Here is a 15,196-nt window from a genome sequence, read left to right as displayed (position 1 = left end):
AAGGTGGAGAGAGCCACCAAATTGCTCAAAGTGATGTGGCTTTAAGCTGACTCTTCAAGTTATCACAACTATGGTGGGTATATGTGAAGAGATGTATTGGTTTAGAGCAGGGGTCTCAAACTATGGCCATGCCCATTTGTTTGCATTATTGATGATGAAGTTGAGTAGTTGTGATGGAAATGGTATGGGTCACACAGTAAAAAATACTTGCTATCTGGTGCTTTACAAAAACAAAGTTTGCCGACACTTGATCTAAAGTATACGGGGAAAAAACTAAAATCTCAATGTTTCAATTACCAAATTTAGAACTTACAAGGTAGTTTGAAGCAAGAGTGGATATGTAAAATAGATAATCATAAATAAATAAATATATTTTAATTTAATTTATACCATGGTTTTTGATGTGTGAAAAAGGGCTCAGGAAAGAAAACACACTCCAGGTAAACTTGGTAACTGAAACTACAAAATATTTGAATGATAAATAGGCTAACTTTACTTAGAAATTAAAGGCAAAGATTCAATATTGAACTTGAATCAGGTATGTGTATATAAAACAACTAGTCTAGAATTATACTTCATAAATCGAAGTCCAAATTAAGGTCATATCTGATATAAAATTGCCCATTATTCTAAAAAGTGAGGGATTATCTTAGCCTTCATTTTAAATATTAGATGGCTGCATTAATGTCCTTGAGTTGTATTGGAGAGCACAAGAGTTCAGGAGAAACATACCAGACCCTTGAAAAAGAAACTTACATATTAGAATTATGGGAAACCCACATTTATGTGTTGGTTCCTTTGTGCATCCCAACAAATATTTATTGAGCCCTTGTGATGCGCAAATGACCCCACCAAGTACTATGAGGGCTGCAAATATTCTTGTCTTGAAGGAACTTATCATCTTCGGGGAAAATAATACGTGTGCACACCCATAATGATACTACAACTCTGAATCTGGTGAGTTTTATAGGAGTGCAGGGCTATAGAGGAGGCATTGGGAAGAGAGTCTAGGAAGAGAAAACATCATGAGTCAAGCTGAAAATAGGGAAGTAGAAGGTGTGTTTGGGAAACGTTGACAGTCCCATGCGGCTATCATCTAGGGTAGAAAAGGAAAGCAGCAAGGGAGCATAAGCTAGAAAAGTCCACTGGGAGAGCACATGAGGGGCTTCAGGACCTGTCGAGGATTAGTCTTTTATTCAGTAGGACCATCACTGGAAAGTCACTGAAGACCTCTAGATATGGGAGTGATGACATCAATCTGATGGTTGTCAACAGGATGCGCTGGAGGTGCGGAGAGCAGAGACCAGAGAGGAGCCAATTTCTAGTCCAGGGTGAGGTATTAATATCCTACACTAGAAGGATGGCAGATAGAATGGAAAGGGAGTTACAGAATGGAGAGGCATTGTGAAGGGAAAAGAAATGTAAGATTTGATAGCAAATGAGATGGGATGGAGTGAGGAAGATGGAGGAAGTAAACACTGAAATCAAGTTTCCTGAACTAAATGACAAGGAATATCATAGTGCTATTAGCAGAAATAGAGAATTCAGGAGAAGGAAATGGTTTGAGGGAAATACTAAAATTCACTTTAGAAATGCTTAGCAGATTGAATTATTACAAGAGGTACATCCGGGTAGAATAGCTAATATTCAGTTGAAAATGTGGGAGTTTTCCATCAAAAGAAATCTCAGGGCTGAGTAAGTTGACATGGAAGTCATCCATGGGCTCATATCAATTCCTAAATCATCCAGCTAACTTTTACCCATACGATGTGGAATATAAGCATCTGTATATACCTATAAATACAGTCTCACTTGGGTTTCACCTCACACCAGTCAGAATGGCCATCATCAAAAAGTCTACAAATAATAAATGCTGGAGAGGGTGTGGAGAAAAGGGAACCCTCCTACACTGTTGGTGGGAATGTGAATTGGTGCAGCCACTATGGAGAACAGTATGGAGGTTCCTTAAAAAACTAAAAATAGAGCTACCATATGACCCAGCAATCCCACTATTGGGTATATATCCAGAAAAGATAAAAACTCTAATTCAAAAAGATACATGCACCCCAATGTTCATAGTAGCACTATTTACAATAGCCAAGACATGGAAGCAACCTAAATGTCTATCAACAGATGAATGGATAAAGAAGATGTAGTATGTATATATATATATATATATATATATATACACACACACACACACACACACACACACACAATGGAATATTACTCAGTAATTAAAAAGAATGAAATAACATCATTTGCAGCAACATGGGTGGAACTAGAGATGATCATACTAAGTGAAGTAAGCCAGACAGACAAAGACAAATATCATACGGTATCACTTGTATGTGGAATCTAAAAAAAATGATACAAATGAACATATTTACAAAACAGAAATAGACTCACAGACATAGCAAACAAACTTATGGTTACCGAAGGGGAAAGCGGGGGTGGGGGATAAATTAGGAGTTTGGGATTAACAGATACACACTACATATAAAATAGATAAACAAGCACCTAATGTATAGCACAGAGAACTATATTCAACATCTTGTAATAACCTATAATGGAAAAAATCTGAAAAAGAATATTATATATTTATATATATATATGTATATATGCATAACTGAATCACTGTGCTGTACACCTGAAACTAACACAACACTGTAAATGAACTACACTTCTATAAAAAAATACAGTCTCACTTGAAAAGCACACAGGAAAATAAAAATAAGCATTTGTTTATTCAAGAAATATTTATTTAACACCTTCTATGTAGTAGACATTGGGCTCTGCTCTGGAGACTCAGCTATGAGTGAAGGACACAGCCTCAGCCCTCAAAAAGCTCACTCTTGGGCTTCCCTGGTGGCGCAGTGGTTGAGAGTCCGCCTGCCGATGCAGGGGACACGAGTTCGTGCCCCGGCCCGGGAAGATCCCACATGCCGCGGAGCAGCTGGGCCCGTGAGCCATGGTCCCTGGGCCTGCGCATCCGGAGCCTGTGCTCTGCAACGGGAGAGGCCACAACAGCGAGAGGCCCGCGTACCGCAAAAAAAAAAAAAAAAAAAAAAAAGCGCTCACTGTTAGCAAATTTTTAGAAATAGTCCTAAATTTTCACAAAGATCACCCTATTCTTCAGGATTTCTTAGTACTTATTCCTTGGTCAATAGTCTTTTAGTATTTTTACAATGACTTTCTTACAAGCAAATAATCAGTGTTATTAAATTATTCAAAGGCTCTTCTAATTCAGTTTATTTTTCTTTCAGGATACCTATAGTGGTTTGATGGGTCCTCTGATTACATGCAGGGAAGGAGTGTTGAATGAAAAGGGAAGAAGAAGCGACGTTGACTCTGAATTTGTTCTCTTGTTTTTGGTATTTAATGAGAATGAATCCTGGTATCTGGATGACAATATTAAGAAGTATCTTAATAAAGATCCACAAGATTTTAAACCCTCTGATGATTTTGAGGAGAGCAACAAAATGCATGGTATATCACAGGTTTAAAAAGGAGACAAGCTCATAGAAATCTGTGCAAGGTCCCAGCCTCCCTCTCTGAGCCCTTCTTTATTCCCAGGGGCACCTGGACTGAAGAAAGTCCTCTAAAGCCTTCCTTCAGAGGGAACCAGACAAGCCATTTATTGGCTGCCCGCAAGATCCAATGAGGTTTTGGACCAACTGTTTAGGGAGCTGTATCTCTGAATGCTGGGATCCCTAAACTATCAGACTGTAAAGTAATTCCTAGGAAATGAATTATCACTTTTTGGTATATTTCTGTAAGAATACAGGATAACTTCTAGTTGATCAAATTTGAGGGGCTGGTTTAACTGTCTCTGGAACATGAAACACCATCACCAAATTTCTGTTTTAATGTGTCTATGTTATTTAATTCTTTGAAATTTAAGGTACTTCTTTTTTTTAAGTGTAAGTAATGTGTTCTAATTGACATACCTATCCTCTCTCACCGAGATCTACCTTTGGCCAAAAGTGTGCAAAAACATAGGTCTTGCCCAAGATAACAAAGCTAGTTAATTGCTAACATTGATTAGAATATAGTAGCCTGATCTCTGATTCAGCTACTCTTTCCCCTACAATTTTGCCTCCCTCTCCCAAAGGTTTCTTAGTAGGCTCTCTCTTTTTAATGAATGTAACTCATTTGGTTGTGTCATGATGCAAAGAATAAAAAGTTAGTAGAAAACGGAGGAGTGAACGTCCCCGCCATGTCAGCCCAACTTGAGCTTGCTTTAGTAATTGTCAGATCATGGGTTCAGCCCATATGAAGTTTTCCTTTTTTTGGAGATTCAGCCAGGTTTAGGAACTTGCCCCAAACTAGTTCTCAGAAAGTGAAATATTAAGGAAATACCTTTTAATTGCTTCAGTTTTGACTTATATAAACTTAATTCACTGGCTTTTGTCCACTCAACTGTAGAACAGTATAAATCTGGCGACCTCACACATGAGGCGGTAATCCACCCCATAAAGGGAATGTGCCTATTTGGCATGTTCCAACCAACATGTACTGCTACCCAAGAGATAGCTTTTAAAAACAAACTACTATTTCTCTTTTCTGGCTATCTTTTATAGGGATTTCTTAGTACTCTGAATTTAGGGTCTTAGATGGTGGGGACATTGGCAAGTGTGAGTGAGATTATTACATGTTTACCAGGCAGACGAAAATATGGGTGACCTAAAGATCTTCTTGAATCAGTTCTAAAACCAGATTAAGTAATCATCACTAATCAAAGGCTGTTCTCTTTTTACCTTCTTAGCTATTAATGGAAAGATTTTTGGGAATCTCCATGGCCTCATCATGAATGAAGATACAATGACAAACTGGTATCTATTAGGAATAGGAAGTGAAGTGGACATACACACCATTCATTATCATGCTGAGAGCTTTCTTTTCAAGGTAAGTGTAAGAAAAGTGTTTTGAGGAAGACTTACTAACAGATTCAATATATTTCCATTGTGAAAAGAGAGTTATTTGGCAATAAGGCTTGTGAGGGGTGTTAGTGAATATTAGAGAATGGAACAGAAAAATATGATTGTGTCCTTCCACTGGTAGATATTTCTTAATATGTATTTTATTATGCTTGTTAAAAAAAAAAAAACAAAAAAAACCCCTGAGGGCTTCCCTGGTGGCTCAGTGGTTGAGAGTCCACCTGCCGATGCAGGGGACACGGGTTCGTGCCCCGGTCCGGGAAGATCCCACATGCCGCGGAGTGGCTGGGCCCGTGAGCCATGGCCGCTGAGCCCGCGCATCCAGAGCCTGTGCTCCACAACGGGAGAGGCCACAACAGTAAAAAAACCTCTGAGTTTCAGATGAGTTTTCTCATCAGTTATATGGGGATAATTCTGACCTGGAGTATCGTATATGAAAGTACCCATAGTATTTTGTCCCTTTTCCTCTTTTATTTTATTTTTTTCTTTTCTCTTTTCTCTTTCCCTTCCCTTTTTCCGTTTCTTTTCTATGTGATTAGCCAACAGAATAATCCTCTCTAGTAAAGGAGATATTTCAAGCTTTGGCTTGGGCCCAAAATTTTACCTTGACTTTTGCCCTCGTGGGCTGGGCTGGACCATGTGTGGCTTTCTGCCTTTCGAGCATCAAGCTATACCGTATGGGTGGTGCTGGCTGTGCTGAATCACCTGGGGAGCCATTGAAGAAGCAGATTGCCAGGCCCCACCCCAGACCTGATGAATCAGAATCTCAGGGATAAGGTCCAAATATTCTGTCATCTCAAGAGCTGTGCAGTCTACAAGGAAGTAGAATAGAAAAGAATAATCACATCTAATCTGCAGGGAAAACCTGCGCTGCTCCTTTTCCAATTATACAGGAATGATCAGCGACTAATTAAACATCTACTATCCTCTCCCCTCTGTATATTCATTCAACACAGTTTAAGATCCCAAGTATCTTAAACCTACAATGATTTTAGTTTCGCATATTAAATGGCTATGCTGCTTTTCAGAACTTGGCTTTTTCAATCCGCATTTTTAAAATTATATTAAAAATATATAAAATTTAGTAAAATTTATAAAATCATACAATTATTTTACATACATATAAAAATTATTTTACATACATACATAAATATTTTATTTATTTATTTATTTATTATTTTTGGCTGTGTTGGGTCTTCGTTTCTGTGCGAGGGCTTTCTCCAGTTGCGGCGAGCAGGGACCACTCTTCATTGCGGTGCACGGGCCTCTCACTATCGTGGCCCCTCGTTGCGGAGCACAGGCTCCAGACGTGCAGGCTCAGTAGCTGTGGCTCATGGGCCCAGTTGCTCCGCGGCATGTAGGATCCTCCCAGACCAGGACTCGAACCTATGTCCCCTGCATTGGCAGGCAGACTCTCAACCACTGCGCCACCAGGGAAGCCCCCACAAATATTTTAAATTACGCTATAGTTTACACTGAGTAAAATGCACGCTACTTAGTGTACAGTTCTGTTGTGATAAACACATACAGTGGTGTAACCAACACTAATCAAAATACGGAACACCTCTATCAACCCCCTAAAATGTCCCCTTTGCACCCTCTAGCGTCGTCTACTTCCCTATGTTTAACCCCTGGCAACCACTGAACTATTTTTTGTCTCTATAGTTTTGCCTTTTCTGAAATGTCATACAAATGAAATCATACCGTCTGTAGCATTATGAATCTGACTTGTTTCATTTTGTATTGGCATTTGAATTGCATCCACCTTGTTGTAATGGCAATTTTTTCCATTCGATCTTTGAGCAATATTCCATCGTATGGATGTACTGCAGTTTGTTTATCCGATCCCCCACGGAGGGACATTTGGGTTGTTTCCAGTTTGGGGTTACTAAAAATAAAGTCATTATAAACCTTTGTGTACAAGCTTTTGTGGGAACATAAGTTTTCATTTTCCTTGAGAAAATATCTAGGGGTTGGATTGCTAGGCCACGTGGTAAGTAGATGCTTAACTTTATGAAACCTGCCAAACTGTTTTCCACAGAGGCAGTACATTTTGCACGCCTACCAGAAATATATGAGAGTACCACCTGACCACAACTACATCCACATCAGCACTTGGTATCTTCCATTCTTACTTTATTTTTTCTTAGCCAAACATTTAAGTATATTCTGGTATCTCGTTTTTTATTTGAATTTTCCTAATGGCTATGATACTGATTATCTTTTCTACCACCTGCCATCTGTAAATCTTTGGTGAGATGTCCAAATTTTATGCCCATTTTTAAATTGGATTGTTTGTTTCCTTATTGGTGAGTTTGAGGGCTGTATATATTCTGGATACAAATCCTTTCTATCTATATGATCTGTAAATATTTGCTCCTAGTCTGTGGCTTATCTTTTCATTCCCTTAACATTATCTATCAAAGAGCAGAAATCCTTAATTTTGATATAGTCCAAATTATCATTTTTTTTCTTTCATGGATCGTGCTTTTGGTGTCATGTCTAAGAAATCTTTGTTTAACTCAAGGTCACAAAGATTTTCTTCTAGAAGTTTTATGGTTTTAGGTTTTATATTTAGGTCTCTGGTCCATCTTAATTTTTATATGTGGTTCAAGGTTTATTTTTTGCATAGAGACATCCAAGTTTTCTTTTTTTTCTTTCTTTCTTTCTTTTTTTTTTTTTGTCTGCACCACGGCATGTGGGATCTTAGTTCCCCAAGCAGGGATCAAACCCATGCCCCCTGCATTGGAAGCATGGAGTCTTAACCACTGGACCACCAGGGAAGTCCCTAGACGTCCAATTCTTCCATCACCTTTCAGCAAAAAGACTATCCTTTCTCCCTCTGTGTCAAAATCATATCGATCATATACATGTGGGTTATTTCTGGGCTCTCTGTTCTATTACATTGATTTATATGCCTGTCCTTTCTTAAATGCCACACTGTCTTGATTGCTTTAGTGTAATAAAAAGTCTTGAAATCAGATGGTGATTGTTTGGGCTGTTCTAGATCTTTGCCATATAAATTTTAGAATCAGCTTTTAAAATTGTGCTGGGATTTTGATTGAGATTGCATTGAATCGGTACACTGATTTGGAGAGAATTGATATCTTAACAATATTGAGACTTTCAATCCACAAACATGGCATATCTCTCTATTTGTTTAGAACTTCTTTGATTTTTTTCATCAATGTTTTGTAGTTGTCATCACACAGATCTTGCATATATTTTGTTAGATTATTACCAATATCATGGGTTTTGGTGATAGTGTAAATGTATTCTTTTTATTTCAATTTCTAATTGTCATGCCAGTATATAGAAATATAACTGATTTTTGTATAATTGACCTTGTATCCTGCAACTTTGCTGACAAATTCTAGTAGCTTTTGTAGATTTTCTTTTTGTAGACGGTTATTTTTTTGGGGCGGGGGTTCCTACATGGCAAATCATGTTGTCTGTGAATAGAGATGGTTTTATTTCTTTATTTTCAATCTGTATGCACCCCACCCCCGCTCCTTTTTGGTGTTCTTGCACTAGCCAGGATCTCCAGTAAAATGTTGAATATTAGTGGCAAAAGTAGAGATCCCTGCCTTATTCTTAATCTTAGGGGGAAAGCATTCAGTCACTCACCATTGAATATAAAGTGAGCTGTAGGTTTTTGTAGACCCCATTACCAGGTTGAAGAAGTTTCCTTCTATTCTCGGTTTGCTGAGGGTTTTAATCATGAACAGATGTTAAATCCTATTTTTTCTGCATCTATTGCAATGATCATATTTTATTTTCTTTAGTCTATTGGTGAATTACATTGACTGATTTTCAAATGTTGAACCAGCTTTTCATTCCCCGCTAAACCTTACTTTGTCATGATGCACTATCCTTTTTTATATATTGCTGGATTTAGTTTGCTAGTGTTTTGTTAAGGATTTTTGCATATATGTTCATAAAGAATATCGGTTATGGCTTTCTTCTCTTGTAAATTATATGTCTGGTTTTAGAACTGGGCTAATGCTGGCCTCATAAAATGAGTTGGGAGTGTTCTGTCCTCTTCTGTTTTCTGGAAGAGTTTTTTAGAAATGGTATTATTTTTTTCTCTAAATGTTTGGTAGAATTTGCCAATGAAGCAATCTGGACCTGGAGTTTAATCTGTTGGAAGGTCTTAATACAATTTCAGTTTCTTTAATAGATATAATTTCAGTTTCTTTAACAGATAACCTGAATAGATCTAATCTGAATAGATAATCTATTCAGGTCATCTATTTCTTCTTGAGTGAACTTTGGTAGTTTTCATCTTAAGCAACTTGTCCATATCATCTAAGTTGTAGAATTCATGGACAAAACAGTTGTTCATAACATTCCTTTATTATCCTTTTTAATGTCTATAAAGTCTTAGTGATATCTCCTCTTTCATCTCTGATATTTGTAATTTGTGTTTTTTAAAGTTTTCCTTGGTCAGTTTGTCTAGAGGTTTGTATTAGTTATCTATTGCTGCGTAGCACATCACCCCAAAACATAGTGGCCTAAAACAACACACTCTTATTATCTCACAATTTCTCTGGATTAGGCTGGAAATAGTTTAGTTAGTTGGTTCTGAATCAGCACCTCTCATCAGGCTACAGTCAAGATGTCAGCTGGAACTACAGTCATCAGGTTGGACTGAGGCTGGATGATCCACTTCCAAGCTCACTCATAGGACTATTGACCAGAGGCTTCAGTTCCTCACCATGTGGGTATGACATGGGAGCTGGCTTTCCCCAGAGTGAATGATCCAAGGGGAGAGAGTGAGAGAGAGGGTCTAAGACTCTTGGAAGTAGAATGCCATGCCTTCTGCCATATGCTATTGCTTACAAGGACCAACCCTCAGACAATGTAGGAGGTGACTACAAAGGTTATGAGTTTCAGGAGGCAGGGATCCTTGGGGGCCATCACAAGCTGGCTTCCACAGGGTTTAACAATTTTATCGATCTGTTCAAAGAACCAGCTTTTGGTTTCTTTGATTTATCTTTATTATGTTCCTATTCTTGATTTTATTGATTTCTGCTCTTATCCTTATTATTCCCTTCTTTCCACAGATAGATAAATCTTACCGAGAAGATGTATATGACCTCTTTCCCGGGACATTCCAAACCATTGAACTGTTTGTGGATCACCCAGGGACGTGGTTATTACATTGTCATGTATCTGACCACATCCATGCTGGCATGGAGACAACCTACACCGTCCTTCGAAACATCGGTACTGTTATCTGTCGGTGATGCTGACTTAGATAGCACCAGGCTTCCTGTAGACCCTGAAAATAGGAGGCATGAGAACATAGGAGGCATGAGCTCCCCAAGGAGCTCAGAGTCAAGTAAGAGAGACAGACATTTAACCATAATAGAATATGACATATGCCAAGATAGAGTGCAGAGTGCAGGGTTCAGTGACAGCAGCAGGAGGCAATGATTAACAGTTTGGACACATGAGCCAAGGTTCCATAGATGAATCTTAACAGGTGAGCAGAAGCTTGCAATGTGGATGGGGTATGAACAGCATGTGTACTGGCATGAAGTAGCACAGTGAGTATCCAACAAAGACTTACAGATACTGGTGGGATAAAGTCTTTGTTGGTGAAATGAAATAACTCCTGAAACAACTCATGTCATGAAAAGAATCTACTCTTATTGTTTGTAAACCATCCAATTGTCTTCTTTGTCCAGACAACAGGATTCCTTACTCCACCAAGCCTCCTTCTGGAGGAGCGTCCCACCCGGCCACAGCGCCCTCTAATGGTATTGATACCCTCCCCCAATCCTGCACGTGAATGGTCAGTATTCACTCTCCAGGGAAAGGCAGAGGCCTGACACCTTACTTTTCTTTTGCGCAGAGGAACCTGGCAAGGAGCAGCTCTACTTCTTCGGCAAGAATCTGGGTCCCAGAGGAGCCAAAGCAGCCTTGGTCATCCTTTTCATCATCGGACTCCTCCTTCTGGTTGTCACGGTGATTCTCTCCCTCACACTGTGCTCTGCAAGGAAGCAGGTGGCATATCAGGAAGTCCAGTCCTGTGCGCTCCCCAAGGATGCTCTGTGACCTGCTCGTCTTCCTCAGTAGGGAAAATGGACCAGGGTCTCGTTCACCAAGGAAGTCTGACACTGTTCCTGGATCAGGCTCTGATCCTCTGGAACACATTCAAAGCAATTTGCTTTTATTTATTTGTTTTAAAGGGGCTGTGAATAATCCTCAGGATAAAACAGAGAAAAGGAAGAGTGGGCATGACTGAGAAAACTGACCCAGTCTGTTCTCTGAATGAATTCGCTGAAGTGGGAAGACCCTCTGAAAGATATCTTTGTTTTCTTTCTTTCATAATTCTTAGATTAGATAGTGCTTCCTTAACAAACCATCAAATTCTCTAGATGGACAATTTCGGGAAAGAGTTACACTGCGTCAGACATCTAACTTGACTGGTGCTGATTTTTCAACGTTGTTATGTAACATGCTTCCCTTAGTGGTTCCAGGAAAAACAACTTTCTGAGGAGTTCATGAAAATGTCTAAATCAGTATCTGCTGATAGAATTTGACCAAATGAAATTTTTGGAGGTTTTAGCCAGCTCCCCTGGCCTTTTCCTCTTTCATATAAATAGCTTGTGCACTGTTTGCTATAAAAGGCAGAGTTATATGCATTTTTTAAAATTCTGCCTGTAGAGATGCAAACCTGTAGAGATACTTAAATGTTTACGACTCACTTCATGTTACACATTTTTACAAGATGTTTCTGTGGCAATGCTTGTATTTTCAAAAATCAGCTGGAGAATTTGTATTTGTATTTCAGAATGTGGAGGGCTGGGATCTGAAATAGCAGGCTAGTTCTCCCACTGTGAGTCAAGACACTCCCTGAGAGTTTAGTGGGAGCTTCTAAGGGGAGGGAGGACTTTGCAGGAGGCAAGTCTGACCTTGAATCTTGAGTCTGATTTTTCATTCAGTTAGGAGGATCTTCCCCGGTCTCCATCTTTTATGGAATAAAGACAGTCTCATCACGTAAAAAAACACCAGGAAGAATTAGTCGATGCAGCTGACTGGCTGGGAGGAGAAGGGATCTCACAAAATCCTCGAGTCCATGCCTCTTAAAAACATAGCCTCTGATGGGAAGAGGAGAGAAAAGAAAAGGCAAAATTGTCCTGGTGGCAATTTTTCAAACCAACAAGTCAGCTCTGAGATATGTATTACAGTTTTCAAGTCTCAAATACAAAATAAAATATTGAACAACTAAACTCAACCCATTACGAGGCAATCCATACTCTCTATATGCATGCCTAAGCTTTAGGTGTAAGATTGATAAAAGCAACATTTATTACTAGACTGAGAAATTGCCTTTAGCCCACGCTGCTGCCAGATGAGTGATACTAGTCCATCTGCCTTAACAGTGGATCATTTGGCTGTCCAGGTGAACAAGTAGGACCTAAAAAATACTCTGGTGGAGGGACTTTTCATACCTTCTCATCTTCATCTTGGTGAGGGGAAACAGGTATTTTGATAGAGGCTACAGTCTTACATAAAACAGGATGCGAATGCTAATAGTTCTGTTCATAATCTGCTTGAATGTCATATCAAACATGGTACCCAAGGATTTTGAATTCCAGCCTGCTAACCACTGATAATGAGATTTTGTAGTACGTGCTCTACAGTTTTCAGACATATGTAGGCTGTATAATTTCATAATAATAATCATGATAAATGACAGACTTATAACTCACCTAGACAACAAATTATTTAGTTATAAGTTTTTTCCTTTTCTCTTAGGTTATTTTTTTAATGAAAATGAAATCACAAAGTAGTTTGATTATACCGTTTCTCTTTTTAATAAAGTTTCACATATCATAAAGATGGCTATTTGCATGTTTTTTTTCCAACCCCCTACCCCAGGTACAGTGATAGGTAATTTATTTTACCTGGAGCAGGTGTTTAGTTAAAGGAGAATTATCTTTTAGATATTTAGCAACTATCCTAGTTATACTCGTTAGAAGAAATGAAACAAAGTAACAATATATCTCTACAGATAACACACTCTCCCCAAACATTGTTTCCTCAAATGTACCACATTTCTTCATTCTAATCAACCACATTTATACACATCTTTTCCTCCTGTTACAACAGAAGAAGTGTCCCTGCTCCTAGCAGGGCCAATCTCTCCCTTAACTCTGGACCTCATCCCTTCTTGTTTTCCCAAGAACTTCATTCCCTCACTTTTCAGTTTTCCCTCCTGCATGAAGTCATCAAAAATACCCTTCATTAAAAATAGAAAACAAACAAAGAGCCATTGCCTTTAACTCCATAACCTCCTCCAACCCAGCTTCTCTGGGCCCTTGATAGCAGAACTGAAAGTACTGCCCACACATTGTCTATATCACCTCACCCTATGCATCCCTCCACCCATTCCAATGGCTTCCCATCCAGAGGGCCCTGCCCTACCCCGACTTTGCGTCCCAATCTGCTGTTATCAAAACCATAAGAACCGTAATAATCATAATGGAAATGATTCCGTTTCCTGTGGCTTCTTCCCCATCTTTATTTTACTTGACATCTCAGTAACCATTGGCAGCTCCTTGCTTTTAGATCCCCTCTAGTTCCTTGGCTCCAACATGACCTGCCAGCCTTGCTTCTTCCTCAGTGGCTACTCCCTCTCAGTCTCTTGCTAGGTCCTTCTTCTCCCTCTGACTTACATGTTAGCATGACCCAGGGCTTGAACTGGGCCCTTTACTCCCTTTTGCCCTCTGGGGTGTACTGAATAATATCTCCATAGATTCCATGTCCCTGAACCTGTGAATGTTATCTTATATAGCAAAAAGACTTTGTAGCTATGACTAAGTTAAAAATCTTGAGATGGGAAGTTTATACTGGATTACCTAGATTGGCCCTAAATGTAATCACAAATGTTCTTATAAGATAGAGACAGAGGGAGATTTGACTACAGAAGGAGGCTTTGTGACAACTGAAGTAAGATGCTGAGCTGCTAGCTTTGGAGATGGAGGAATGCTGCTCTAAAAGCTGGACATATATACACTACCAAACGTAAAATAGATAGCTAGTGGGAAGCAGCCGCATGGCACAGGGAGATCAGCTTGGTGCTTTGTGACCACCTAGCGGGGTGGGATAGGGAGGGTGGGAGGGAGGGAGATGCAAGAGGGAACATATGTATATGTATAACTGATTCACTCTGTTATAAAGCAGAAACTAACACACCATTGTAAAGCAATTATACTCCAATAAAGATGTTAAAAAAAAAAAAAAAGCTGGAAAAGGCATGGGAATGCATTCCCCACTAGAGCCTCCGGAGGGAGCTTTGTCCTGCTGGCACCTTGATTTTATTCCATTGAAACTGATTTCAGACTTCAGATTTCCAGAACCGTTAGAGGATAAATGTGTGCCACGAAGTTTGTGGTAATTTGTTACACCCTATCCATAGGTTATTTCACTCATCCTCATGGATCTGAAAACCATCTTTATGCTGATAAATTCAAAATGTGTTCCTCCTTGGGTTGCAAACTACAAGTCCTATTCAAGCAGATCACGGTAGCAGTCCCCTAACCAGTCTCTCCCTTTGTCACTCCTGTCCCTTCCAGCCACAGTCCACACAGCTGCAGCAGTGTTCTTCCACATCTGATCACATCACTTCCCTGGTGAATCTCCTTTACTGTCTTTCCACTTCACTTTCAATAATATCTGCACTCCTTACCTTCGTCAGTAAGACTCAGACCGATTTGGCTGCCCAACATGTCCACCTCTCCAACTTTATCTCTGGCTCCTCTCTGCTCCAGCTTTTATCAGTTCCTGTGCCTGCTAGTTCCTTCTTGCCTCAGAGCCTTTGCACCTACCGCTTTCTGTGCCTGGAATGCTTTCTCTCTAGCACCCTCATCCCCTTTCCTGCCTTTCCTACTTCAGATGTGAGCTCCCCAGACTGCCCTTTCTAAAGTGTTATTTCCAATTTCCATTATTTTCCTTTGTAGCACATATCACGGGACATATCCATTTTACTCGTTAGTTTGATTTTTGTCTGCTTCTTTGACTGAAACGTAGGCTCCATGGAAGCAAGGACCCCAGACCTGTTTTGCTCACTGCTGCATCCCCAGCACAGACCATAGTGTAGATACATAATAGTTGCTCAGCAAATATTACTTGAATGAATAAATGAATATATAAACTGAACAGGCAGAACAGGGCTTAACTATCTTGACTTTGACTATTTTGGTCACGAAAGATCTCATATTCAAATGTCAATTGTCGAGGAT

The 15,196-nt window shown here is 39.4% G+C and overlaps 1 protein-coding gene across 1 annotated transcript in view; it reads left to right on the top strand.

Moving 5' to 3' along the window:
- The window catches only part of HEPHL1 (hephaestin like 1), a 90,605-nt gene extending 79,602 nt beyond the window's left edge, over positions 1 to 11,003 (top strand). The window contains 5 exon segments of the mRNA XM_060017230.1: positions 3,267 to 3,489; positions 4,769 to 4,908; positions 10,007 to 10,169; positions 10,634 to 10,705; positions 10,801 to 11,003. Coding sequence (XP_059873213.1) covers positions 3,267 to 3,489; positions 4,769 to 4,908; positions 10,007 to 10,169; positions 10,634 to 10,705; positions 10,801 to 11,003 — 801 coding nt within the window.
- The last annotated feature ends 4,193 nt before the right edge of the window (positions 11,004 to 15,196 follow it).

The sequence above is a fragment of the Delphinus delphis genome, chromosome 8, assembly GCF_949987515.2.
Source record: "Delphinus delphis chromosome 8, mDelDel1.2, whole genome shotgun sequence".
Taxonomy (NCBI): Eukaryota; Metazoa; Chordata; class Mammalia; order Artiodactyla; family Delphinidae; genus Delphinus; species Delphinus delphis.
Note: the sequence above shows the minus strand (reverse complement) of the source record. Positions and strands in the feature narration are given on the sequence as shown.